This window comes from Myotis daubentonii, chromosome 19, assembly GCF_963259705.1.
Source record: "Myotis daubentonii chromosome 19, mMyoDau2.1, whole genome shotgun sequence".
NCBI classification, from domain to species: domain Eukaryota; kingdom Metazoa; phylum Chordata; class Mammalia; order Chiroptera; family Vespertilionidae; genus Myotis; species Myotis daubentonii.
This window is the reverse complement of record NC_081858.1, coordinates 28,221,657-28,247,196: the sequence shown is the minus strand read 5'-3', so window position 1 is coordinate 28,247,196 and position 25,540 is coordinate 28,221,657. Positions and strand designations below refer to the sequence as shown.

The 25,540-nt window shown below is 67.1% G+C and overlaps 2 protein-coding genes across 17 annotated transcripts in view; one reads left to right on the top strand and one right to left on the bottom strand.

The window, feature by feature from the left end:
* NCOR2 (nuclear receptor corepressor 2) overlaps positions 1 to 3,537 on the top strand; it is a 134,441-nt gene extending 130,904 nt beyond the window's left edge. For 13 of the 16 annotated variants that reach the window (XM_059676235.1, XM_059676239.1, XM_059676237.1 and 10 more), the window contains 3 exons: positions 709 to 930; positions 1,726 to 1,905; positions 2,397 to 3,537. In XM_059676235.1, coding sequence (XP_059532218.1) covers positions 709 to 930; positions 1,726 to 1,905; positions 2,397 to 2,575 — 581 coding nt within the window. In that variant the 3' untranslated portion in view covers positions 2,576 to 3,537. The remainder of the gene's footprint in view (positions 1 to 708; positions 931 to 1,725; positions 1,906 to 2,396) is intronic. The other 3 variants (XM_059676243.1, XM_059676246.1, XM_059676244.1) reach the window with 2 other exon arrangements.
* Positions 3,538 to 7,625: 4,088 nt separating this feature from the next.
* RFLNA (refilin A) lies at positions 7,626 to 17,064 on the bottom strand. The gene is made up of 3 exons (XM_059676269.1): positions 16,619 to 17,064; positions 9,645 to 9,754; positions 7,626 to 8,994 (listed from the first exon to the last, which is right to left on the bottom strand). The coding sequence occupies exons 1-3, from the start codon at positions 16,826 to 16,828 to the stop codon at positions 8,649 to 8,651; spliced, it is 666 nt and encodes a 221-aa protein (XP_059532252.1). The 5' UTR covers positions 16,829 to 17,064; the 3' UTR covers positions 7,626 to 8,648.
* Positions 17,065 to 25,540: the final 8,476 nt, after the last annotated feature.

Below are 25,540 nucleotides of genomic sequence, written 5' to 3'. Positions count from 1 at the left end.
CAGCGCGGCGACTCGGCCCTTTCCCAGGGGCGGGCGGCCGGGGCGGCCGTGCCCTGTCTCCAGCTCTGCCCTGTCCCCCGCACGCACCGTAACTGCATGGCTACGACCCCTCACCGTTCGTCTCTGCACCTCTCTCTCTCTCCTTGTGGCTCCCGGTGGGGGGCGGGGTTAGGCCCAGACTGTGGGGGGGCAGGCAGGGCTGAGGGTCCTGGCCTCAGGGGCAGAGGCATGGGGGGGCGGGGGAAACCGGCCGCCCGGTCACCACCCTCCCCGAGTCTCCCCCAGCCTCCTGCCGCCCCGCCCTGTGCCTAGTCCCTTGCTCCGGCTTGACTTAATTTCCCAGCGGCCCCTTCCCCACACGGGGCGGCCTTCCGGTCCCCCTCTTCTGCAGGCCACTGGGAATTTAAATCAGGAAGCCGCCCCAGCTGGGACTAGGGGTGGGGGGGTCAGAAGGTGCCCCTGATTTCCCAGGGGGCAGGATAGAAAGCAGGCTGGGGCGTCACCTAAGCCCCCCCAAAACCCCCTCCCCCCGGGGATGCCTACGCGCTCCCAGGGCCCCCGACGCAGCGGCAGGGGAACCAGGGGGCAGGGGGTGAGGAATCGTGTTGCTTTGCCGAAATGTGCTCACTGTGTACTCTCTCTCCTCCCTCCTCCCTCCCCCCCGCTGCCCCTCCGTGTCCCTGGCCCGTGTGTGTGTCTCTCTCCCAGGCCTCATGACCTGCCGAAGCCAGGCGCTGCCCGAGCAGGCCAGCACCAACCTGGGGCTGGAGGCCATTATTAGAAAGGCGCTCATGGGTAAATATGACCAGTGGGAGGAGCCCCCGCTCGGCGCCAATGCTTTTAACGCTCTGAATGCCAGTGCCGGCCTGCCCGCTGCTATGCCCATAACCGCTGCCGACGGACGGAGCGAACACGCACTCACCTCGCCAGGTCTGCAGGCCTCTCGCTCGGCCCGCCCCGTCTGTCCCCCCCCGCCCCCCACCCCATGTCCTTAATCCTCTGCCTCCGGTTCCGCTCACCGACCCCCCCCCCTCGGCTTCAGAGCTTCTGACTACTTTTGTGCGTGTCTGACGTGGTTCTGGACGTGGCTAATCCCCGAGCTGGGCGGGCCCCCCCCGTGGGCACGTGGCCCCGTGGCCCCCTCGCCCCCCAGGCCCAAAGGAGCTGCCGCTTTTCTAAAAACACTCACATCGCCGCCCGCGCCCCACCCGCCTTCCCCCGGGACACAGGGCCGCCCGCGTCCCGTTGTGGGAGGTCAGGCTGGAGCGAGGACCCGCCCACTCTAGGTCAGGGGGACCCCGGGCTCAGCGCCTGCTGGGGTCGCCATGCATGTCCACCGCCGGCCCTCGGGCTGATGGGAGGAGGCCAGTGTCCATGGGCCAGCCCCCCTCGCTGGGCCACGCTCTGCCCGGGCCACGCTCTGCCCGAACAACGGCCAGGCCTGGCCCCGGGGTCTGGCTGCTCCCCACAGGCCTGCTGACCGTGAGGGTTGGCACAGCCCGGGCAGCAGCCTGGGTCAAGCCCAAGGCTGCCGGGCGGGTAGCCAGGCTGCAGGGCAGGCCGAGGGGCTTTGCAGACCCTCAGCCCGCACCCTCTGGTAGAAACTCACCTCCAGACCCCAGCTCCTCCCTGGGGGGTCCTCACCCCCGCCCCCGCCCCGTGCTCCGTTCCCGTGGCGAGTGCTGCTTGGCGTCTGACACGGCTCCTCCCTTGTGTCTCCTGCAGGCGGCGGTGGGAAAGCCAAGGTCTCAGGCAGACCCAGCAGCCGGAAAGCCAAGTCCCCGGCCCCAGGCCTGGCCCCCGGGGACCGGCCCCCCTCCGTCTCCTCGGTGCACTCGGAGGGGGACTGCAGCCGCCGGACGCCGCTGACCAGCCGCGTGTGGGAGGACCGGCCCTCATCGGCAGGTGGGCACGGGGTGGGGGTGGGGGTGGGGGTGGGGCGGCTGCAACCTTCGGCCTGGCCCCGCCAGCTGCCCGTGCACCTACTGTGCGTGAGCACGTGGTAGGGCCTGTTCTAGGAACGGCTCAGGTGGCAGGAAGCTCCTGAGAAAGGCCTGGGGGGAGGGGGAGGGTGTGAGTGGCCAGAGAGGGTGGAGGGTCAGAAGCCGGGGGAGGGAGGCGGCGGGCTCCACCCACGGGCTTGGCGGGTGGTTGCGCAGGCGGCCCCGCAGGTGTAGGGGGAAGAGCAGTATCGACAGGACCACAGGCCTGTGGCTGCGGAGTGGCCCTGGGGTGGGGCCTGCGGGTCCAGCCCGTTTGAGAAACCTTCCAGGAGCTCGAAGGGGCTGGGACAGCTGCCCGGCCCAGGAGGCCACGGCCCGAGTCTGCCGGGGGCGGGCCTGCGGGGGGCTGCCTGCTCACCGGCACCTCCCGGTGTCTCCCCGTCTCCCCGGCAGGTTCCACTCCGTTCCCCTACAACCCGCTGATCATGCGGCTGCAGGCGGGCGTCATGGCCTCCCCACCCCCGCCCGGCCTCCCCGCGGGCGGGCCCCTGGCCGGCCCCCATCACGCCTGGGACGAGGAGCCCAAGCCGCTGCTCTGCTCGCAGTACGAGACGCTGTCCGACAGCGAGTGACCGACGCAGGGGCTGGGGACGGCCGGGCCCGCGAGCACCCCCAGCGGCCAGGTGAGGGCGGGGGGCGGCCGACTCCCCCACGAGGAAGGAGCCCCCGTGTCCGCCTGTGCGTCCGCCTGTCCATCGTCCGCCCATCCGAGCCGGCGTCCTTGCCCGTCTAAAGCCTTAACTGGGACTCCCGCCCGGCTGGCCCTGTGCAGTGACTTTCTCAGGGGTTGTTTACCTGGTGCTCGGGTGGGGGGGCGGGGCCGGGCGGAGGACCGGGCGGCGGCCACACACAGAAGCTGGGACGGCCAGGGACCCAAAGCCGGACGACCACGCACCTCCCACGCCACTGCCTCCCCCCCTTAACGCATTTGGAACCAAAGTGTAAACTGAGCTAGCAGCCCCCGCGCCCTCCCTCCATCCGCACCCCGCTTCGCGCTCTGGACAGATGGACACGGGCCCTGTCCAGCCCGCAGCGCGCTCGTCCCGGTCCCCGCGGGCCGCCCAGGCCCATGAGAACTGCTGGAAACCACGTCAGGCCGGACGGACGGGCGGGCGGAAGGGCCGGGTGCGGCCTGGGGCGCGTGCGGCCTGGGGACCTGGACCGCTCTGTGCGCACACTGGCGGGGCGGTGGGAGAGGCAGGTGTAAATGTGTTGGTTTACAGGGTATATTTTTGATACCTTCAATGAATTAATTCAGATGTTTTACGCAAGGAAGGACTCACCCAGTATTATTGCTGCTGCGCTTTCAACCCGCTTACCGTTCAAGCGGCGCGCGCAGGCCCCCGTCGGCGGCCCTGGCGTCGTGTCCACGGGCCGAGGGGCGGGCCACTGGCTCAGCCCCCGCGCCCGCCCGCCCTCCCTCCCTTCCGTGGGCAGAATGCGTTCGATGGGTATTCGCGGCCGCCATCTGCGCACGGCGGTGGCGTTCTGTCATTTACACACATTGTTCTCATTAAAAGCGAATTATACTCGAGTGACGGCTGCTGCTGCTTTCTCTCAGGCTGGGCACCAGGGAGGGGGTGGGGGGGGTCCATGGGAGGGAACCCCGTTGGGGGGGGCAAGGAACGTGCTCCTAACTCAGCAGCCGGGGCCCATGCGGATGGGTTAGGATGCCCCCCTGAGGGCACCGAGGGCTCTCCCACGGGCATCACGCGGGGGCAGGCGTCCTGGTGACGAGCGGACACACTGTCTGGACTACCAGCCGGAAGAAGGAACAGCCCGCCCGCCTGGTCCGGAAGCAGCTGCCCGTCTGCTCGGCTGCTGGGTAACCGGGCTTGGGAGCCGCAGTCGGGCCGGCCGCGTCCCTGAGGAGCCCAGCGAGCCTCAGCCCTCTCCCCGTGCCAGGGCGCCAGGGCCTCGGGACCCCGCCCTCCTGCCCCTCCCCTGTGCCCTCTGCGCTCCTGCCGCCCACCTGCCTCCCTCACCCACAGCCCCGCGCCCACCTGTCCTGGTCACGTGTGACCATTTCAGTGGCTGCCAGGCCGGGTGCCTGGTTCTGGAAGGGCAGTTGGGAGACCTCGCTGCCCACCTGTGCCCACCCTGTGCCCAATGGGCTCCTGGGAGGCATCCTGGGGGGGAGGCGCGGTGTGAGCTGTGGGGCCTCGGGGCCCCGCTGCCTGTGTACCCAGTGGGAGGAAGGCTGCCCTTGCCCAGGGTGCTGCCCCCCTCTGGCCCAGCGCTCAGGCCCCCTCTCCACAGGGCTCAGTGCCCCCTCCTGGGACCCAGGTGGGCCGGGTGGTGCTGGCCAACCCGCCTCCTGAGTGACCCTCCTGGGGACTCCCTTCCCGTGGGTTAGATACGCACCCGCAAAGGCCCAGCTGCCTCCCCCACAGCGACCCCAGGGTGTCGCTAACCTGAGCATGACCCCTGATAGCCACCCCTCCTCCCGACAGAGGTCAGAGGACCGCCACCCTGGGGTCAGAGCCGAGGTCAGGGGCGAGGACCCTGGCTGTGTCCCATTGGGCTCTGTCCTCAGAGGGGCCAGGCCCCAGCCCCTCCCCGGCCATTGGATGGAGACGTTGCCCCGGAGACGACACCTCAGGCCGTCGCGCAGGCGCTGAGGCTGGGGCAGGCCTGCTCCCCAGGACCCGGGGGCCTTCGGGGGCTCTGACGGGTGCGGGAGGCCCGGACGAGAGGGTGAACCCCACAGGCAGTCGGCAAAGCGGAAATTCTCCTTTCGCTCGAGTCAGGCTACGCCGGGGCCCTGTGGTCCTGGGACCCAGCCTGTCCCTGTCCCGGTCCCTCCGCCTTGTGGCTCCCCAGCCCAGAGCCCCTGGCCGCGGCCACCCAGGGACAGGCGCCCTCGATGCCCAGAGGGGCGGCTCCCAGGGACCCCGCGGCTCCGCCCTCACCAGACCTCAGGCTTCAGTCTCACGTTCAGCCCTTCCCACAGGATTTGGGGGGCAGCGAAGAACCAGGGGGCCTCCTGCTGCCTCCAAGCTTCCCGGGGTGTGGACCTGCGAGGCCCCGGGGGGTGGGGGGGCGGGAGCAGCCTGCACCCTCAGGCCCCGCGGCCCGTTAGTCCCCTGTGAGCTGGGCCATGAGGCCGAGTGAGCGGAGGGCTGTGGAGCCACACACCTGGCTTCCAGGCCGGGTGACATTCGTGTGACCTTGGGGATGCCCTGGGTGCCCTCTGAACCCTGCTCCTGCTGCAGTACTGGCACCCACAGGCAGGTGGCAGTGTCGGGCCAGCGAAGGATTCCCTCCACTGGGCTCAACTGCCCCCACCAGGACCCCCGGGGGGGGGGGGGGTCAGGTGGCACTGGCCACGCCTGCTGGTGCCACCCAGGATCCCTCGGCTGTGGTCAGACCAGAGTGACATGTGATATGGGGGGAGGGGGGGTGTCATCTCTGCCGCCCCGTCCCCTCCATTGCCTGGCCTCAGCGTGGGCTGCCAGTGAGGGCCAGTGGCCCAGACCCGACGTGGGGGTGTCTGCAGGGTGTAGGGAGCGCTCACGCCTCCTGGCGCCCTCACAGGACCCCCTGCCTTCCAGCCGCCACAGCCAGTCCTCAACCCCGAAGGGCTCACCCCGCCCCACCCCGTCTCCGCCTGCAAATCAGACGCCCAGATCCGCCCCCCCCCCCATCCCCGTGTCCCTGGCAAACGCCTGCACCTGCTTCAGAACCCAGCTGGGGCCCAGTCTCTGAGAACTCATCCCTCCCATCTTCTCCTTCTGACCCTGACCCCACCCCTCCCCCCTCGTGATGGTGCCGCGAGGACCAGTCCTCGGGAAACGCCATGTGGCTGGTGAGGGAAGGCCAGTTGTCGGCCCATGTCCGGGTCTGATGACGGGAAGCTGGTGAAGAGGCAGGTTTGGACCCTCCCCAGGCCTGTGCCGCCCCCAGGCCCAGGTGCCTGGAGAGCTGCGTCCATCAGCAGCCCAGTGTTGCTCAGGCAGGTAGCTGGCAGCTCCCATGGGGCAGGGAGGGCACCCTCCCCTAGAGCCTGGCCCCTTCCCGCCCCTCTGGCCAGGAGGGCGCCACAGAGGAGTCCACGGGGAGTCCGGGCCACCAGCCCCGCGAGCTGCCTCCCACAGGAGGGCAAGGACGGCGGGTCCTCAGGGCTTTGGGGTCGGCTGCACCGGAGCAGCCAGGGTGGCTTCCTGGAGGTGGTGGCTCTGGGGCAGGGGTGAGACCTAGCCCGGGACACGGGGAGCCCAGGGCAGCTGGACATCAGGCAGTGGGGGGCCCGGGAGTTTCTGGAAAGGAGCGAGCCGATGGCCACCCAGTAAGGCCATTGGCTGTTTTCCCTGAAACGCTCTGTCCTTCACTTTACAAATCACATCAGCTTGTGGGGGTGCTGGATGGATCGTGAGGGAGAAACCGCCTGGGAGACAGTTTTCCCGACTGTAAAGTGGGGACAATGACACGCGTGGCCCTCCGAGGCACAGAGACCCTGCCCACGCAAGTGTGTGTGTGTGTGTGTGTGTGTGTGTGTGTGTGTGTGCGCGCGCGCGCGCGGGGGCAAGGAACAAAGACCCAGGGTTTGACAGGGACAGACAGGGAGGGCGGGAGGTCTCCAGGTGGTGGAAGCTAATCGGGGAGTTAACCTGCGGCAGCTGGCGGGAGGGCTCTGGGCTCCGGCCCTTCTGTCCCGAGAAAGCCACGGGGCCATGAGGACCCGAGGGTTCGCTCTGGGCCGGGCACAGGCTGTCCTGCAGGCTGGGGCGGGTCAGTCCCGCCTCCTCATTAGGGTCCCCCGCTCCCTCCCAGGGTCACCGTGAAGATGAACGCGGACAGCCCCCCAGGCTGGCTGCAGACGGCACCTACCTGCGTCTGTCTGTCCTTGTCATTCCTGGAGATGGGGCCCGTCCAGGCGGGGGGTGGGGCACCTGTTTTGGGGGCTGCTGGGGAGACGGCTGGGTTTGCCCTGAGGCTGGCGAATGGGAACCCGGAGACAGGCAGGAGCGGTGGTGCAGGCCTCTGGGGCCCGAGCCAGCACGCACCTTCTGCGCCTGCACCTCTGCGCCTGCGTGAGAGGAGGCGCCTGGCCCCGCCCCGGGAGGGTCTGGCTGCACCAAAGGCTTAAGGGGCTTGAATTCTCACCGGCGCCCCCTCTGCAGAGGCTGAGAAATAAAATCACGTGCCTCTTTCTAGCCACAGGCTCCAGGTGGTGGGGACACAGCAGGGGAGGCTGGAAGGACGGCCCTCAGGATGCTGAGCTGTGCAGGTGCCTGGGCCACGGGGCCTGTCAATCATTGTCCTTCACACGCTGCCAGGCCACGGTCCAGGGTCCAGGGTCCGGGATCGGGAGGCCCCACGCCCCTGCCAGGGCCCTGCTGTGACCCTCCTCCTCGGGGAAGGGTGTGTCCCTGCCGACGCCTGTGTCAGACACCCACTTGCCTGCCTCCTGGTGGACACTGACCCACAGCTGCTGTCCCCCCGGCTCCTGGGAATCAGGCTCCTCTCCGTTTGCTCCTGGCCCTTGTGCATGAGGCTAGTGCGCACGCGGAGGCTGGCATGTGGGGCAGGGCTGGGGGCACACAGCTCTGGGCCCAGGAAAGCCCATCTCCCCCGCCCCACCCCTGCGGGGTCTGAGGGTCTGGCGGAAGAGGGAGCCTCTTTGCATTTGCACGTTTTATTAAGATTCCCGACTCTTAAGTTATTTCTTTAACCGGAAGCATCTCTGGAGAGAACACGCGCCGAGTGCACATACTGAGAAACATACTCCTCTTCCCTCTCCTGGACTGGAGCGCCCAGGCCCCAGCTCGCCAGCGGGAGGCGCTAAAGCCCCAGCTCTTGCCTTCGGGGGGCGCTCAGGGGAGGGGTGCGGGGGGCCCCTACCCCCCGGGTGCTCCCACAGACACCTCGGGGCTCCTGGGCCTGTGCGCCCCCAGCCCGCGTCCTGGCTGGTGCCTCCTCTCCTGACGGGGCACGCGCGAGGGGGACCCGAGGCACAGTCACTGCAGAGCCACCGTCGGGTCAGGGGCGGCCCGGCCCCCACGGCCTCCCTCGAAGCCAACAGCTGGGCCCGACCTCAGGCAGGTGGCAGCGGACACTCCCGAGACCTCAATGCCCCCGCGGGGCCCTGGCGCGAAGGCTCCATGTCGGGGAGTCCTGGTCGGAAGGCCTTGCGCAGCTGCCGGCGGGTAGGGGCCGCACCCTGAGCTCAAGGCCTCCGTCCGGAGGGCTGTGCCTCAACCTCCCACGCGGGGGCCCCGGGCACGGAACAGCCCAGACACGTTAGAACCAACACCTGCCCCGCCTCAGCGTCCGGTCAGCCCGGCCTCCCGGCCCCACGTCCACCAGGGGCCATCGCGGCCTCCGCCTCGGGCGCAGCGGCCGGCACATCTGGAAACGCACCCCTGGGAGCAGCGGGTGTCTGGGCAGCACCCCTCTTCCGTCACGCCCGCCCGGCCGAGGAGCCAGGCCACCAGCCCCGGGCAGCGGGGGGCGGGGGCGCGGCAGCAGGTCCCCCAGCCAAGGCTCCTCCTCGGCCCGGCCCTGGGGCCGCCACCGCCTGGTGCGCGCCCTCCCGGCGCCGCCCTGCGCTCAGGGGCCCAGAGACGGGAGGCATCCACCGCGCCCGCCAGGCTGGAGCGGCCGGCGGGGCGCGCCCTCGGCGCCCAGGGCTCCCGCGGGGCGCTAGCGCGCGGAGGGCGCGGGGGGCGCGGGGGGCGCGGGCGTCTCGGGGGGCGCGCCCGGCTGCAGCTGCACGCTGGCGGTGAAGCGGCGGCGCGCGCGGCCCAGGCTGCAGTGCAGGGTGGTGCGGAAGGAGCGGCGCGCGCGCTTGGGGAAGATGATGGTGGTGCAGCCGAAGCGCAGCGCGCGCGGCCGCGGCTCCAGGGTCAGCTGGCTGCGGTAGCTGCGCCACGTGCAGTTGGGCGCGGCCACGATGGTCTCGCTGTAGGCCGTGACGGTGGGCACGTGCGCGTAGACCACGTTGTCCCGGAAGTGCTGCTCCGAGGTGTACTTGACCTCCGAGTTGCAGCTGGGGGTGGGGGGAGGCGCGTGAGCGAGGCCCCGGCAGGCAGGGGGCACGCAGCGCTGCACCGCCCACCCTCCACCCGCAGGGCTCTTTCGAAAGGTCAAGGCCTAAAGGTCACAGGGGCAGAGGACCTGTGCCAGCTCAGAGGGCACCTGAGACTAAAGGCGACACGTGGCCCCAGCTGGGTCCCGAACTGGGTAACGAATGTGCCTCCCGGCCGCGTGGCTCAGTGGCTGAGCGTCCGGCCCGGCACGTGCCCTGGTTGCGGGCTCCATCCCAGGGTGGGGTGTGCAGGAGGCAGAAGATCCACGGTCCTCTCTCCTCATTGATGTTTCTCTCCCTCCCTCTCCCTTAAATCAGTGAAGATACAGATTTTGTTCGGGGCCCTACAAGGACATTTGGGACAGTGGGCGAACCTGGACTCGCTGCTATGCTGGACTCTTGGGGACAAGGGGCTGGATCAGCTGCGTGGAGCACTGGGCGCTGGGGAGTGCCAGGGGGAACGGCCCGCAGGTGCCAGTGGGGAGCCTCATGCCCAGCAGACCAGAGGGGCTGGAGAGGGTGCTGTGGAGCCTCCGCCAGGCCCCCGCCCAGCCCCTCCCGGAGCTCAGCATCAGCTCGGTGCCCACCCAGCTGCAGGCAGCCCCACTCACCGGATCTCGTGGGCAGGTTCTGGGTTCATCTCGATGCCCTCACCGAAGAACACGGGCAGCAGCCGGGGCCTCATCTCCAGAGCCGGGGGGTTCGGAGGGAGGGGCGGGGGCTGTGGGGAGAGTCACGGGCACTGTTACACATGTGCGTGCGCACAAGTACACACACACACACACACACACACACACACACACACACGGGCCACCCACACCCGCCAGCCCCAGCCTGTCGGCCCCAAACCATTTCCACAGGCCCGGCCTCCTCCCCACGTGACTGAGCGCGGCCCTCGCTTTTTCTGCTCCCTTCATGCCCCTCCCCCCGTCCTGGGAAACTCGGGCACTTGGTCGCCCTGCATTGACACCAGGCCCAGGGCAGCCCAGCAAAAGCCCGTGATCTGACCGGATGGCTCCCCCTGAGACCTCAGGTGGCTGTCGGCAGCCTTCCCCGGGCTCTGGGAAACCAGCCCGTCCTGACCCGCCTCCACTCCTGCGGGCCTGACACCAACAGTTCCTCATCAGCTCGGCCTGCACCTGCCCGCGCCACGGGAACCCATGTACCAGTCCCTCTGGGGGCGCAGGGATGCGACAAGTGCTGACGGGACTGGTGTCGTGTGAGGTCCTCCAAGCTCCCACTTCCTTCTGCTGCATCATTCAAAGAGGTGGCTATGTCACCAGCCTCAGCCTCCCAGGCCTTCACATCCTGTCAGCCCCCCACCCCGTCTCTGAAGGGGTGACAGGGGCGCCCAATGCCCAGGCCGCGGTGAGGACCGTGCGGTGCCCAGACCACCCACACAGAGTACGCGCTGGAAGAGCCGGCTTCCGCCACCAGTCCTCCTTTTCGTGAAGGTCTGGGGTCCTCCCTGGAGAGCGGTCCAATCCACACCCCGAACCTTGAAACCTCGCTGCGCCTTCTTCCCGCAGCAAGTGCCCACGTTTCCGGAGACGGAATTTAGAAAACAAAACAAAGCGACAGCCCCAGGCCTGATGTTTATAGAAACAACGTGCTCTCCAAAGGGATGCCTCCTCGACGTGTGCAGGTGTTTGCTGAGCACCTACTGTGTGCTGAGTGCCTACTGTGTGCCGCTCCCTGTGGGCGGGATGACACCCGGTGCCTCCCAGGGCCCTTGTTCAAGGGGGTGGTGTGTGGCCACAGAAGAGCTAAGAGGGGACGGGAACGTGGGCACTAAGGTTTTTGGAGGTGTTTCTCCCGTCTGGATACGTGGATGCGCTGGAGGGGAGAGGGGCCGCCTGTGCTGGTTCTAACCCTCCCCGCCCCCCTGAAGACAATCACCCCAAGCTCAGGAGCAGGGAGGCAGAACCCGGGTGCCACCCTCTGCCCGGGCTAGAGAAACGGCCAAACCCCGATGCGGCCTGAGCGGACCTTCGGTCAGCGTGACTGCAGCCACATTCAGGCGGATCCGGCTCCGGGCCGGCTGCCAACAGGGCACACAAGGCCCCTTCACGGCCTGGCACGGCAGCCGCAGTCCTGAGCGCCGCTTTCCAAAGGGCCCAGAGCTGGGCACGCCACGGAGATCCGAGAGGGCGAGCCCCAGACGCGGGCTGGCATCCAGCGGGCCTGGCGGCCAGACGCTCCGGAAGTCACCGAGGCCGGCCGCCCGCGGGGCCCAGGCCGGGAACACAGAGCTGCCTCCTCGCCGAGTGGCCGTTGTAACAGCCGATGGCATGTGGCCCGCGGCCCCCAGCCAGCCGGAGAGTGGGCACAGGGAGCACCCGGCACAGCCAGGGAGGCAGCTTGGGCCCCGGAACCAGGCGCTCCTCAGTGGCGGGGCCACATTCGGATGGGAGCCACTTGGGGGGGGGATGGGGGCACGGAGAGGGCAGGCACGGGGGGGGGGGCAAACAGGCACTCGCACCCCAGGGGCCCCTGGCGGGAAGCAAGCCCCAGGAGGCATAGCGGGGCGACACCCCAGCCCACTGAGTGACGGGCCGGGCTTGGGTTCTTGTTTTTTTGTTTTTTTTAATTGATGTCAGAGAGGAAGGGAGAGGGAGAGAGAGAGAAACATCAGTGATGAGAATCATGGACCGACTGCCACCTGCACGCCCCCCACTAGGGAAGGAGCCTGCAACCCGGGCCTGTGTCCTGACCAGGAATTGAACCCTGACCTCCTGGTTCCTAGGTCGACGCGCAGCCGCTGAGCCCCGCCGGGCGGCAGGCCTGGATTCTCGTTGCCCGTGGAAGAGCACCCGGAGGACCTTGGCGCCTGCTCACCGGGCCTCAGTTTGCTCATCTGTACAATGAGGCTGTGCACCTGGGAGCCCTCACACAGGCCTGGGAGCCCGGCGGGGCCCCTGAGGTGCAGGCCAGTGTCCTGGGGGTGCAGGTTCCCTGGCGGCTCTGGGGCCTGGGGGCAGGGGAGCACAATGGGTCCCAGGCCCAGACCAGCTGGGAGTTGAGGGGACTCCGCAGCCTCTCAGGCACCACCCTCCCTGCCCCCACCCCCGGAGGGCCCCCAGCTTTCAGCTCCTTCCAGGAGCCCGGAGAGCCCCTTGTAGCCTGGAGCAGGTGGGCGTGGGGGGCAGCTCCCTGGTCTCCCCGCGCACTCAGCGGGCGGATTTGCAGGAGAAGCGCTCCAGGCCCCGCCCGCCTGGCCCCGTGCCTCCCCGAGGATAGGTACTCGCACTGGAAGTGAAAATACACACAGGTGCTCGGGCGGCACGACCCACAGGGCGCGGGGAGAGATGGCCTCGGGGGAGAGATGACCGCGGGGGAGAGATGGCCGCCGGAGGGAGAGCTCCGGGCCGTGCGGTGGTGGCCCAGCCCGGCCAGTGGGACACGTAGCAACAGCACAGCCATGTTTGTGCCCAACCCGATGACACACAGAGCCCGTGGCTGCCTCCGCGTGGGGCCCAGGGAGCTCCGAACCTGCCGTCCAGCCCGGGAGTGAGGAGCCCCTCAGTGGAGGGGGCGTGGCAGCAGGAGGGGTCCAGGGCCCCGCCCCCTGAGCTGGCGTGGTCACCCTCGCTGTCAGGGACACACCCGGGAGCCTGTAAGAGGGCCATGGGCTGAGCCGTCTCCTCAGTCTGTCCGTCCATCTGTCCTTCCATCCATCCATCCATCCATCCATCCGTCTGTTCATCCATCCATTCACCTGTCCCTCCTCCTTCATCCTCACATGCACCACTCAGATACACACTCCACCTGTGACCAGCCCGGCAGATGGAGGGGGCGGGGCCCGCAGGGCCGAGTCCTTCCTCTGCCCCCTGTCCCCCGTCCCCAGTGGTGGCTGCACCCTCACACATGCCAGGGGGGCAGGGAGATGGGGCAGGGCTAGTTGCCCCGATGCACCCCCACAGTCCCCACTGCGTGGCAGGGCAGGACGGGGAGGAGGTGCCGGTCCAGCCGGGAGCCTGCGGGGCACAGACCAGTCTGTCTAGCTCCCGGCTGCACGCCCGGTCCCGCCCGGCTTAAATATTTGTGGGAGGAATGCAGCTGCGGGCAAAGCCCTCCTGGCCCTTGGCTGGGGTGCCCTGCAGGACAGCCAGGCCCTACCCACTCCCGGTCCTCACGGGCATCTCTCAGGCAAGTCTCTGATTCGGGTTTCTAATTTGGGGAGTGTGGGAACTCATAATACCTTTTACAAAAAAACAGTCGCAAGTACATGTGTAAAAGACTGAGTGGAATTTTACTTTCTGGCCTCAGCTTGGCCTACAAGTCCCTGCTCAGGCCTGTGCCGGCCGCCTCGCTGCTCCTGGAACACACCCGTCGTCTGTTCCTGCCCCAGGACCTTTGCACGTGCCGTTCTCTTGGATTGACACACACTTCAGCCCTATAACCATCAAGTCTACCCCCAGAATGTTTTTCCTGGTTTCTGTTGAACATCACTTCCCTGACCACCCCCTGTCTAAAGTACCCCCCCATCTTTCTGTCTTAAGGGTGGGCATTTATCCATCCACCTGGCACTATGTCCCCCTGGGCGTGGCATACAGTGGGTGCAGTCAGTACGGGCGGGATGGAGGACTGATTTCCGGGTCTCCACGGGTTGGGGAGTCACCAGGAACAACCCCATGGTCAAGGCAGGCAGGGCCAGGCCATGTGTGTCTTGGGTGGGGTGCCATCTCGCAGCAGCGGAGCCCGGCCTGTGTCCATGGGGTGTCGTCCGGGAGGGAGGTCCAGCCCATTAAACAAAAGTGAGGGGGATGGGAGCTGCTTGGAGAAGGGAAGCGTGAGCGAATTTAACATGCACAAAACATACATGCATATAACATGCGTGTCCTGCATAAGAAACGGGTGATGAGTGGTGAGGACGCCGGCTTCTAGGGTTTGGGGACAGGCCGCCCACTTTGCCTGGGACTGGGTGTCAGGAGGAAGCAGCCGCCCTGCGGGAAGCAGGCTGCGGCCCAGCCGTGCGGCCGTGGGAGGAGGCCGGCCCGCTGCACGCCCGGGCACCCGAGACCTGGGCTCCCGGACGCGGGTCAGGTTTCCCTCCCGCCCCCTGAGCGGTGCCCTCGTCTGCGCCTGGAAAGCGTCTCAGGGAGCCACAGCGAGCAGGGGGTGAACCCCTGGAGTTCACGGGAGGTGGGGTGCCCCCTCAGTAACCGGGCAGGCGGGCGGGCCAGCTGCAGGCCCCCTGCTGAGGAGAGGTTGCCCATGGCAACCATTTCCTCTCTTTTTATTAAAAGCAGCATCTCACCACCACGTAGGTTCATGGCCCTTTGTGTCTGGGTTTTCCAATGGCTACCCTTCTTTTTATTTATTTATTTATCCTCACCCCAGGATATTTTTCCATTGGTTTTTAGAGAAAGTGGAAGGGAGGGGGAGAGAGAGAGAGAGAGAGAGAGAGAGAAACATCCATGTGAGAGAGACACATGGACTGGTTGCCTCCCACACGCGCCCCCACCAGGGCCAGGGATGGAGCCTGCAACCGAGGCACGTGCCCTTGACCGGGACCGAACCCGGGACCCTGCAGGCCGACGCTCTGCTCGCCGAGCACCAGCGAGGGTGCATTTTGTCCTTAATGAACAAACCCCCCTCACTGAGCTCCCCGGTGAGCAGTGGGACAGTGTATGGTCTCAGGGTGGAGGCCCGGAGCCAGACTCCCGGGTCCTGTCCCGGCTCGGCACCTAGCAGCTGGGTGGCCTGGGCCATGGCTCGCCCCTGGGCCTCAGCGCCCGCTCGGGGACCCAGAGTGCACCCTGCGCTGGGATGTGTGAGAACGAGCCACCAGCTAACGGGTTCCGGGTTCGGGGCGGCTATCCAGGCGGGTCCCTCGCTGCCGCAGAAACAGCCCCAGGTCGCCCTCCAGCCGATTGGGAGGAAAGAAGGTAAGTCCCCCCACGCCAGCCAAGACCAGTCAGGCGGCACCGCGCTGGCCCGGCCGCAGAGAGCGCGCCAGGAAAGCGCTCTTTCCGGAGGATTCTGGGTCAGCGAGACAATCGAGGGAGGCTGCTCCCCGGCCCCATTCTCTGCGCCCTGCTGTGCCAGGCGCCACAGGAGCTGTGCCCCGATACCCTCCAGCCGCAGTGCCGAGGGAGCCCCGAGGGACATGCAGGGTCAATGTCCCTGCAGACAGCCCGTCACCTCGATCCACCTGGCGTCCCGCACCCCCCGCCCCCCCCCGCCCCCCGGCCCCGAGAGAGACCAGAATCGAATCCCCGCCCGCCTGTGCCTGAGACAGCGGGTACCAAGCTCTGCTGCACGTGAGAACGCCCGGGGAGGTGTTTGTTTACCTGAAACCACAATGTAGTGGTTTTATTTCTTTAAATATGTTTTTACTGATTCCAGAGAGGAAGGGAGAGGGAGAGAGAAACATCAATGATGAGAGAGAGTCATGGATCGGCTGCCCCCCGCACGCCCCACACTGGGGATGGGCCTGCCACCCGGGCCTGTGCCCTGATGGGGAATCGAACCATGACCTCCTGGTTCATAGGTTGATGCGCAGCCACTGAGCCATGCCGGCCTGCGCCCACCAAATGAGGCTGCCAGGGTGTGGGGTGGGCATGGTGCCCTGTAAAGGACTCAGATATTCTGAGGCCAAGTTTGGGGGCCACGGACTCAGGGGCGAGGGAGGCATCAGCGACACCCGTGCCATTGCCTCCCGGGGTGTCAGGAGGGGGAGCATTCGCTGCCCCGGAGCCCCCAGGCGGCATGCCCAGGCCCAGGAAAGTGCCTTGGGCTGGAGTCGTGTGCATATGTGTGCGTGCACACACACACACGCACACACACAGGCACACACATACGCACACACACACAAACACATGCACACACACGCACACACATACACACACACGCGCGCACATGTGCACACACGTACACATGTGTGCACACACGCGCGCTCGCGCACCCCGGAGGACCGAAGGTCAGCGTGCAGGGCCCGCAGGGAGGGGAGGCGCCACGGGGTGAGCAACCTCCCCCTCCCCACTTGCCCTGTGGGGGACTCGCAGTCACAGTCCAGCTGCCCAGCCGGGCGCCCTGAGCCCCACTAAGTCCAGCAGGAGACCAGCCTGGTCTCCGCACGGGGTCCCAGCCCCCCCAGCATCGCCTCAGCTCCACTCAACACCCTCACCTCCCGGGAAGGGGGTTCCTGTCTGGGTTCGCTTAAAACAATAAAAAAGAAAAGAAAAGAAAAGAAAAGAGAAAAAAAAAAGAGAGAGGCTGCATGTTGGCAGCGGGAGCCAGGGAACCGCAAACTGGGCATCGGGGCAGCGGCAGAGGGACCTGGCGGGCGTCCGTCCGTCTGTCCGCTCGGCTGGGCCAGGGCTCAAGCCCCCCGCGGGGAGGGGCGGCTTCTGGGGGGTTGGGGGCCTCACCCCCTTCTCCCTGCTGCCACTCCCTGGAGAGGCCCAGGCCGGGGAGCAGGTCCCTACCGGCCGGCCCACCTGGGAGCCGCGCACGGGCCCCCCTGGGCGGGGAGCGTGGGGGGGTTGGGGAGATCTTGGCGTTGTAGGGCCCCGTCTGGGACTCGCGGGCGCGCAGACCCCCGCCGCCCGGTCCCCTTCCGCGCCCAGTGCGCACTCACCGCTCTGGCCTCGCCAGCGCCGGGTCCCGGGGGCTCCGCGGAGGGGGCGCCCCCCGCGCGCGCGTCGAGGAGGCCGGGCTCCAGGGAGTAGAAGGGCGGGCTGGGGCTGGGGCTGGGGGGCAGCCCGGAGTCGGGGCTGTCGAGCAGGCCCTCGCGGCCGCGCTCCGTGGGGCTGTCCTCCATGCCCTGCAGATGCAGGTGGCCCACCATGTCGGGGGCGGGGGCGCGGGCCCGACTCCTGGGGGGCTCCTCGCCGCGCTCCGACCCGGGGCGGCGGCGGGGCGAGGGCGGCGCCCGGGACCTGCGGGCAGAGCCAAGGAGGCGCTCAGGCCCGCGCCCCGCGCTCCCCCGGCCGCCGGGAGGGGCCGCGACTGGTCCGGCTGCGCGCTGCCTCCCTCCGGGCCTGCCGCCCGCCCGCCCGCCCGCGCCGGCCTCCGCGCACCTTCCCGGCCCGCGCCTCCTTTTCTAGGCGCCGCCCCGCCCGGCCGCCCCGCCCGCCCGGCCCGCAGAGGCCTCTCCCCACGCCCCGCCCGGAGAAGCGCGGCACCAGGGCGGCGGGGCCCCAGGCGTCCCGAGCGGTGGGCGGGGAGTGAGCAGGTTTGAGGGGGCCCCTCCGGTTCCTCCTTCTCGCCGAGCGAATGAAAGGACCTTCAGAAACGGCCGTCCGGAACCTGCGAGCAGCGGGGAGGCGAGGGCTCTAACCACCCCGGTGCCAGAGGCGCCTGTGTTCACGTGGGGGCGCGGCCGGGCCTGTGTCCGGCCTTTGGGTGGAAGTGGGACGGGGAGGGGGGTGACGGGAAGGACCCTCTCATCTTCCTGCTCCCCCACCTCCCCCAGCTCAGCTCACTGACAGCCCCCCACTCCCAGGGCCCAGCCTCCCTGGCTCAGGGGCACCCAGCTGCCTGCAGGGCCGGTGCAGAGGACAGTGGGAGAGGGGCTGGCAAGGGCAGAGCGGAGGCAGAGGGCGGCTGAGCGTGTGGACGGAACTCAAGCCCAGCCCTGCCCGGCTCCCCGTGCCCCAGCCCTGCCCCCCTCCCTGCGCCCCAGCCCTGCCCGGCTCCGGCCATGGGATCAGGGGTGAACACACCAGGAAGCCAACGTTGAGATTAATGGAGGAAAAGAAACTCCACTGATAATCGGGGGGGGACAGGTCAGGGCTCGCGTTCAGGGCCGGCGGCTCTGAGAAGGGGTCGTTCTTGGGTGAGGCCTGAGCAGCGGGCAGAGAGCTTCCGGGGGCGCAGGCAGGAAGGCGCGAGGCTAGGAAACGAGGTGCCTCCAGGACCAGCCCGAGGGGGCTTCCTAAGAGGCCGGGGGCTTGGGGGGTCAGAGCGTCGTCCCCAAACACCAAGGTTGCCGGTTCGATACCAGAAGCCACCAGTGAACGCACGAATAAGTGGAACAACACATCAGTGTTTCTCTCTCTCCCCCCCCCCCTTCCTCTCTCTCTGAAAAGTCCATTTAGAGAGAGAGATAGAGAGAGCGTGCGCCTCCTGGGGACAGAGAAGCCCCCGGTGGGTGAACTTACACCGTCTCCATATCTCCCAGGAGGAGCATGAGACACTTGCTGCCCAAACAGAACTGACCTGAGGCCGAGAGTCTGGAACGTTCTGGAGAAAAACAAGACGGGCCTTCCTCAGCCCTCGAGCCACTTGCCCTGAAATGGGTGGGGGGCTGGTTATCGTATCCTGGGACAAAGTGGGGGGGCCGGTCCTCCCGGAACAGGAGCACCTAAAGGCCACCTGCTCCCCGGGGGGAGCGAGCGGCTTCCTGGGTCCCTGCTCAGCGGCCCTGGGACTGGCTGCGGCGAGGTGGCCCTTCTCGCCACACGAGTGGCCGGTGGCCCCGCGCACCGAGGCCGCGGCAGGCAGCCGGGCGGGCGTTCCGGGCGGGGCACAGCCGCAGGGCGTCCCGACTCGATTTGAAAACGTGATGTTTCTTCGCCTGGAACTTTTTGGCATCGATTTTGACCTTGAAGCTGTGGCCGTCAAACAGGATGAGTCATGGCTTTCTAGTTTGGGGAGCCCCCTCCATCCTGTGCTCTGGGCTCCAGCCTGGCTGCTCGCGCCTTTCACACCCACCAGGCCCCCCGATGGCCACGCCCCCTGGGCCCTGGAAGATGCCACTTCCCCTGTGGGATCTCGCTGCAGAGACGTAACTGCACCAAGATGTCAAACACCCGGCTAGCGGCCCACACAAGTGCCTCGGTGACCATGACCTCTGACCTCTGCGGGTCAGAAGCGCAGGCCGGGGCTGCCGTTGGACTGAAAGCTCCGGTTCAAGGCTGCTGCCCCTCCCAGGGCCAGGTGGCCTGCAACTGTCAGCGGAGGAAAGGCGGAGATTTCCACAAGCAGCAGTGCCGGCCGTCGGGCGGGCAGCCCTCCCGTCCTGCAGTGAGGGGGGAGCCAGAAGGGGTGTGTTTGGGGCCCTGGGGGCCTGCGCTGGGCCAGGCCCTGCGGCCGCGGCGGACACCCACAGAGACCCGCGTGGGTGCTAGGAATGGGGGCTTCACCCGCCGGGGAGCGTGGGGGTGGGGGTCCGCGGAGACTCGGCAGCAGGTTTCTGGAAGGATCTGAGCATGTCGCTTCGGACGCTGGATAGAGAGGAGAGAGAGCGTGGGCAGAGAAAGGATACTTAATAGGAAGGAGGCATTAGGGTCCCCACGAGGGGTCCCCACGTGTGTGTCCTGAGCTGGGGAGACGGGGAGACCCCCGGACATCACCCCCTGGAGAGGGGGACGTTCACCCAGGAGCCAGCGAAGTCCCTCCTTATAGGAGCGCGTGGGGACCTTCCCAGGCTGAGAAAGGCCGGGGGGCGGGGGGCGGGGAAGGCGCAGAGAAAAAGGCTTCTTCACGGAGAGCCCAGGACGGGCAGGAAGCAAAGGCCTGGCCCACGCACCCTCTCACCCGAACCCGCAGCTGCCCACACCCAACAGGGATGCGTGTGTTACTCCCGTTTAAACTATAGCAGATGCAGCCACGGAGGCTCCGTGTTTTGCCTGAACTCACACAGCGGGGCCAGGTCTTCACACCCTCGCTGGGGCCTTGGCGGGTTACCTTCAGGGACCTGCCTGCAGCAAGGAGCTGCCCGTGCCCTGGGCCCCGGTCAAGCCCGGCAGGTGGGGGGGCCTGTGGGCCAACGGGCCCAGGAGCCGCGTGGGGCTCTCTTCCATCTCATCCGGATGGCGGCCTGCTGCCGGGCGGGGGGCCCTGGGTGCGGGCTCTCCTCACCGCTGTGCGAGGCAGCCGCCAACACTGCCCAGCCCCCGGGGGCGCCCGGGAGAAGGAAGGAGGCCTCCCGGGCGAGGCCCCGCTGCCTGGGTTCCAATCCCAGCCAGCCCTCCCGGAGGCGGTGTGGTCCGGGCCACTGGCAAGCCCGCCCTGCGCCCGCGCCCGTCCCTACGGCGGGGTAATAACCGAGGGCCCAGCGGAGATGACCTGGCGGGATTAAGCCGGAGGGAGCCCAGGCGCCAGCCCGGCTCCGCCAGGGAGAATCCCCGCGGGGCCCCGCCCGCCCCGCTGCCACGCCTTGTCGGCACAGAGACCGCGGCCACGGGGTGTTGTAAAACAGACCCCCCCCGTAGCCACATATCCATCTCCAAGGGGTCCCCCAGACAATGTCTCACACACTGAATAATGAGAAAGGCAGTGTTTATGAAAATACATTTCATCTTCAAAATTCAGCTGTTGAAGTGTGGGTGCGCTTCTGGGGGGACACCGTGTGTGTGTGTGTGTGTGTGTGTGTGTGTGTGTGTATAATTTTTATTCTTTTTTTTAAGATGAAGAGAAGGGGTGGTGAGCTGAACTTGACCTGTTATATGCAGAGTTCACACACAGACTGCCTTCAGGGATGCGGGGAACACTGTAATCCGATGTTATTGAGCCTCTCAGCGTAGCCCCCGGAACTTAAAGTGGGGTCCCAGGCAGGGAGGAGGGGAGACTGGCCTTTTCATCACCAGCCCCTGGCGGTCCCCCTGCCCTGGCCAGGCGCCATCGGCCCAGGGAACTCGGTTTCAGGTTCGAGACCCCGCCGACACCCAGGCCGTGGGCTGCGTTCCCAGCAGGGCCGGCCCGGCGGCTCAGCGCTGCCCCCCTCGCCCGTCTTCTCCCAGCGCCCCACGCGCCACAGGCGGCCCGGCCGGGACAATGACTCACCTCGTCATTTTTAGCCGCGTCCCCTGAGCCGCGGCTCCGTGTCCGGCAGCTGTCGGTGTGGGGCCAGGGCCTGCGCACGGAGGGCGGGGACCGCGTCCGCTCCCAAGACCAGCGCTGGACGGCCAGCCGCTCAGAGAGGGACGCGGGGACAGCGGTCCAGGCTGCGCGTGGAGGGGGAGGGGGTCTGCGGGCCCCTGCCTGTGTGTCTGGGACAGCCTCAGGGACCCCGAGGCCTCCGGCCAAAGAATGGAAACTGTCCAGCTGGGGGTTCCGGCGGGCCCCCTCCCCCTCTCCCACCGCAGCCGGCGTCCGAGCTGTCACTCTCTGGTTCACACCTCGGCTGAAGGCCTTCTCCTCCGGCCCCTCCCGGGGCTGCAGCAAACAGCCGAGAGGAGCGCGTCTGGCGGGAGGACCCCGGGGAACGGACGTGGCCGGCGGCTTCGGAGCCTGACCCGCCACCTCGGCTCTTCAGGGGGAGACACCACAGTGGGGGGACGCTCCTGCTCCAGCCCCGACAGAGAAGAGGAACAGGAGCAGCGGGAGACAGGCAGCAGCCACTCTGAGACCTGCCGTGCTCGTCAGCAAACAGCTCCCGGAGTTTCTTAACGGACAAGCACACGTGAGCGCTGAGGAGCACACAGAGCCGGCCCAGCCGGAGGGCTCAGCGGCTGAGCATCAACCCGGCACCAAGAGGTCTCGGTTCGGTCCCTGGTTCAGTCCCCGGTCAGGGCACAGGCCCGGGTTGCCGGCTCGATCCCCAGCGTGGGGCGTGCAGGAGGCAGCCGGTCCATGATTCTCTATCATTGATGTTTCTCTCCCTCTCCCTTCCTCTCTGAAGTCAATTAAAATATATATATATATATATATATACACACACACACACACACACACATACACACACACACACACACTTTTTAAATAAGAAAGCATCACTGCATTCCGGAAGGACGGAGCCTGCCTCCTGGGAGTCCCTGTACAGAGTGAGGTGTGTGTGTGTGTGTGTGTGTGTGTGTGTGTGTGTCCTATAGGTGACTCATTAATGCAACTCTGCAAAGCACAAGGGCACAGCCTGCCCCGGGGACCACATCCCCACGCCTCCCGCCACAGCCTCGGTCTGAGCGCTGCTGAGCGGCGAGTCCTGCCCTCTCCCGCGGTCGGGTCCATCCCCACCTCGTGTGCACAGCACGGACCTGGGCCCATGCACTGTGTCCCCATCACCACCAGGCACCAGCCACACCCCATCCACCGGAAAGGGCTTCCCAGTGACAGCCCCAAGGACCACTGAAGCCGGCAGCTCCCAGGGGCGGCGGTGCGCTACGGAATGTTTGGGGCGCCCTATGCACTGAGGTGGGGGGGACACTGGCTGGGACACGGGGCCCCTGGGCGGGGGGAGGGCAAGGCTGGCGGATAAGCCCGAACGCGGCCGAGTTAACGATGTTTTCCTTCGGGGCGGATGAATGCGGCCTCAGACAGATGCTGCCGGCAGCTGTTTGGGCTGGGGGCCGGGCAGGCCGGGGACCGGGGGAAGCGGACAAAGGGGCCCTGTCTCGGAGGGAACCTGACGGGCGTTTGCACAGCTGCGGGCGTGCAGGCATGTCCTTCGGGCTGACCCGGGCGCGGCCTGGGCCTTAAACCTGACACTTTCCAGATGTGGGCGCCCCGCTGGGCCCGCAGCCCGTCCCCAGGTACAGGGCGCAGGCACTCGCTCCCCCCACGCCCTGGCCCTCAAGGCCGCCTTGTCCTGAGCCGGCCTCACCCAGGCCCCCAGGGGAGGCCCCAGGCTGAGCCACGGATCTATGAGCTGGATTCCAACGGAGTTCAAGTTCAAAGTGGCCTCGGCGGCGGCTGGCTCCAAGTCGGGTGCAGAGGGGGTGCTCAGCATACCTTCCAGAAGGTTCTCTCCTGAGATCTCTGCACCCAGAGAGCGAGGGGGGTGGACAGAGGGGTCCCCTCTGGCAGGAGGCTGGGAGTGGGGCTCCCTCCACGGCCCCTCTCAGTCCTCCTCTGCCTGGAGCACAGCCCGTGAGAATCATGGGTCCCCTGCCTCCCGCACGCCCCACACGAGGGGTCACGCCCACAGCCGGGCCTGTCCCTGACCAGGCTTCCCACCGGGACCTCCTGGTTCACAGGTCAGTGCTCAGCCACGGAGCCATGCCAGCTGGGCGAGAACATTCATTTTTCACTCATGTTGTCCTAGTTGGTGAAACAATTAAAAAAATAAAGATCAACTCCGAAGGTGCCCGATGTAACCCAGAGCGGGAAGGCGGTGTGCCATTTCACTGGGCGCCGCGTTCCTTGTAATCCTCCCCCGACCAGGGAGGGCGAGAACGCCCCGAGTCACCGCTCCCCGCCTGACGCACGCTCTCCGGCTCAGGTCGCCGTCTATGTGTGGAGTTGGTGCCAACCTGTCACCCAAGCCCTGGTCCCCGTAGACATCTCCACCGGGGTCCCCACGATTCACCCCTGGACTTAGACGTGGCACCTCCCTCCTCAAGGCTCTTCTTCCTCCTGAATTCTCTGTCCGCCAGGTCTGTGTCCAGCTCGCTGCCGGGCGGTGATTACCGCACTGCCGAACATCGCTTGCATCTGTTCCTCCTTCTCATCAGGCTTCTCCCATCTGCCCGCCACAGCGCCGTACTGGACAGGGTGCCCCCACCCATCTAATAACAATCTCAAAACCTCAATGGCTTAACGCCGTTCATGCTGGCAGAGGGCGGTCTTCTCTTAGGTGATCGGGGGACCCAGACCCCTTCCATATTGTGGCTCCACCCCAGCATCCTCCACTGGATCCCCTGTGTCCAGCCGGGAGGCTGCAAAGAGCTCGGAGCTTCTGGCGGGAGTTTTTAGGGGCCAAGCCTGGAAGTGGCCCCGTCACTCTTGCCCACAGCCCACGGTCCATTGGCCAGAACCAGTCACATGACCCCAGCTAGATGCAAGGGGTGCTGGGAAATGTAGTCTGGTGGGGGCCAGGCATTTAGGGGCTTCTCGCAGTCTGTCTCAGAGTCCTCAAGTGCGCCCTCGGCTCCAGGGAGTGGCTCGTGGAAAAGGCCAGGCTGGACAGCACCGCCTTCTGCCCAGGGTCCTTCAGTGGTTCTCGCGTCACTTGCCGGCCCCGGCCCAGCTTCTGGAGACGACACCCAAGCCCCTCCCGCCTCACTCCCTGCCTCCCTGGTTCACACCACAGTGACACCACCCACCCTGCCAGCGCCTCTCAGCCTCTCTTCCCTCAGCTTGGTCTGGCCACCCTCTCCCTGGCCCCCAACACTCAGCCCTGCTCCGGGTCTGCACTGCCCCCACCCCTCCCCCCAGCCCGCTCACTGCATCCGAGACCCCGTCTTAGAAGCTGGTTGTGGCTTTGTTTCTCCCCACAGCCTGAGAGTTCCTCTAAGGCAAGGACGGTTCGATTGCCTGTGTTTCCCTGCCCAGCACACGAAGCGTGCCTAACGCACGCCGCCAGAGCGAACGGACGAGTGCGTTGGGGAGAGAGATTGCACCAACCTGTCCAACTCAGGTGCCCGCCGTACCCACAACAGCCATCGTACCTACCTGCCCAGGGCAAAGTCTGAGATTCGGCACGCGGGCAGGGGCGGCCGCCTGTGCGATCCCGTGCCCACACTCCGATGTGAGCTCACCCTTCCAGGCTGGGGCGGCGAGGGAGCTGGTCAGTCAGGAGTGGAAGCAGCCAGAGACCCGGAGAGAGAAGGCGGAGAGCGGGGGCCATGGGGCCAGGACGCCGGGACCGGGCCGGTGTCCCCATAGCAGCTTTGAGGAGCCGGGGGAAGGCAGCGTGTGGACGCCACAGACAGCAGATGCCACGAGGGAGCTGTGGGCATAAAATGCAACAATGGGGTCAAGGAAAGATGATCAGAGAAGGGGTGAGAGGGGGGCTTGTGGAGGGATAGAGCGACCGAGGCCAAAACAGGGACGGCCAGGTCCCCAGGTCGCCGGGGACACGTGAGCCCGCGTGGCTGAGGCGACAAGCCCAGCTGATCCTAACGCCTGCCCCGAGCCCAGCAGCTCCGTCCAGGGCCCCAGCTCACTGCCGACCAGAGGCCAGGCCGGGAGGCCTGCGTTCCCGTCTCCGAGGGGCCACCGCCTGTATTTCTAAATGCAAGTCCGGGGGGGGGGGGGGCGCTTGCTGGTGGCGGAAACTGGTGCTGTCTGCTTCCACCCCGAGGAGCCGGGACCCTCGGGTCTGGAGGTGGGGCTTGCTGACCGGGCCCGGGGCGCCCCTCCTCCCCCCTGGAACTAAGAAACCAACTCGCTTGGCTCGTCTCCCCCAAACCTGCGGCCCGTCGCCTCCGGACTGGGGTTTGTTTATTCGTTTAAACGGGATCCTGGCATCGGCTCGTGTTTGTTCTCGCCATAAAGCCCTTTTTATGTGGGTCGCGGAGAGCTGTTTACTGCCTCGCACATGTGGCCCGAAGAAGGGATGTGACGGAGACGCGAAGGTTGCTCTCCAGTGACCGGGGGCTGGAGGGGCGCCAGGTGGGCCCCCCGTCCCCTGGGGACCCCCCACCTTCACCCAGATCCGAGCAGCCTTTTCCACACGGGACCGTCCTCACGGAGAGATGAGCGACGGAGCCCGCCTCCCTCCCATCGCCGGAGAGGCAGCGTCTCAGGTCCCAGGGGGACAGAGCTGATCGCAGGAATAAGTGCTTAAAAGCACACAGGCCACCCCCGCCAGTGCGGCTCCGGCAGAGCGACACCCGCGCACAGAGGGGTCCAGGGTTCGGTGCCGGGTCAAGGGCACCTTATCTGGGTTGCAGGT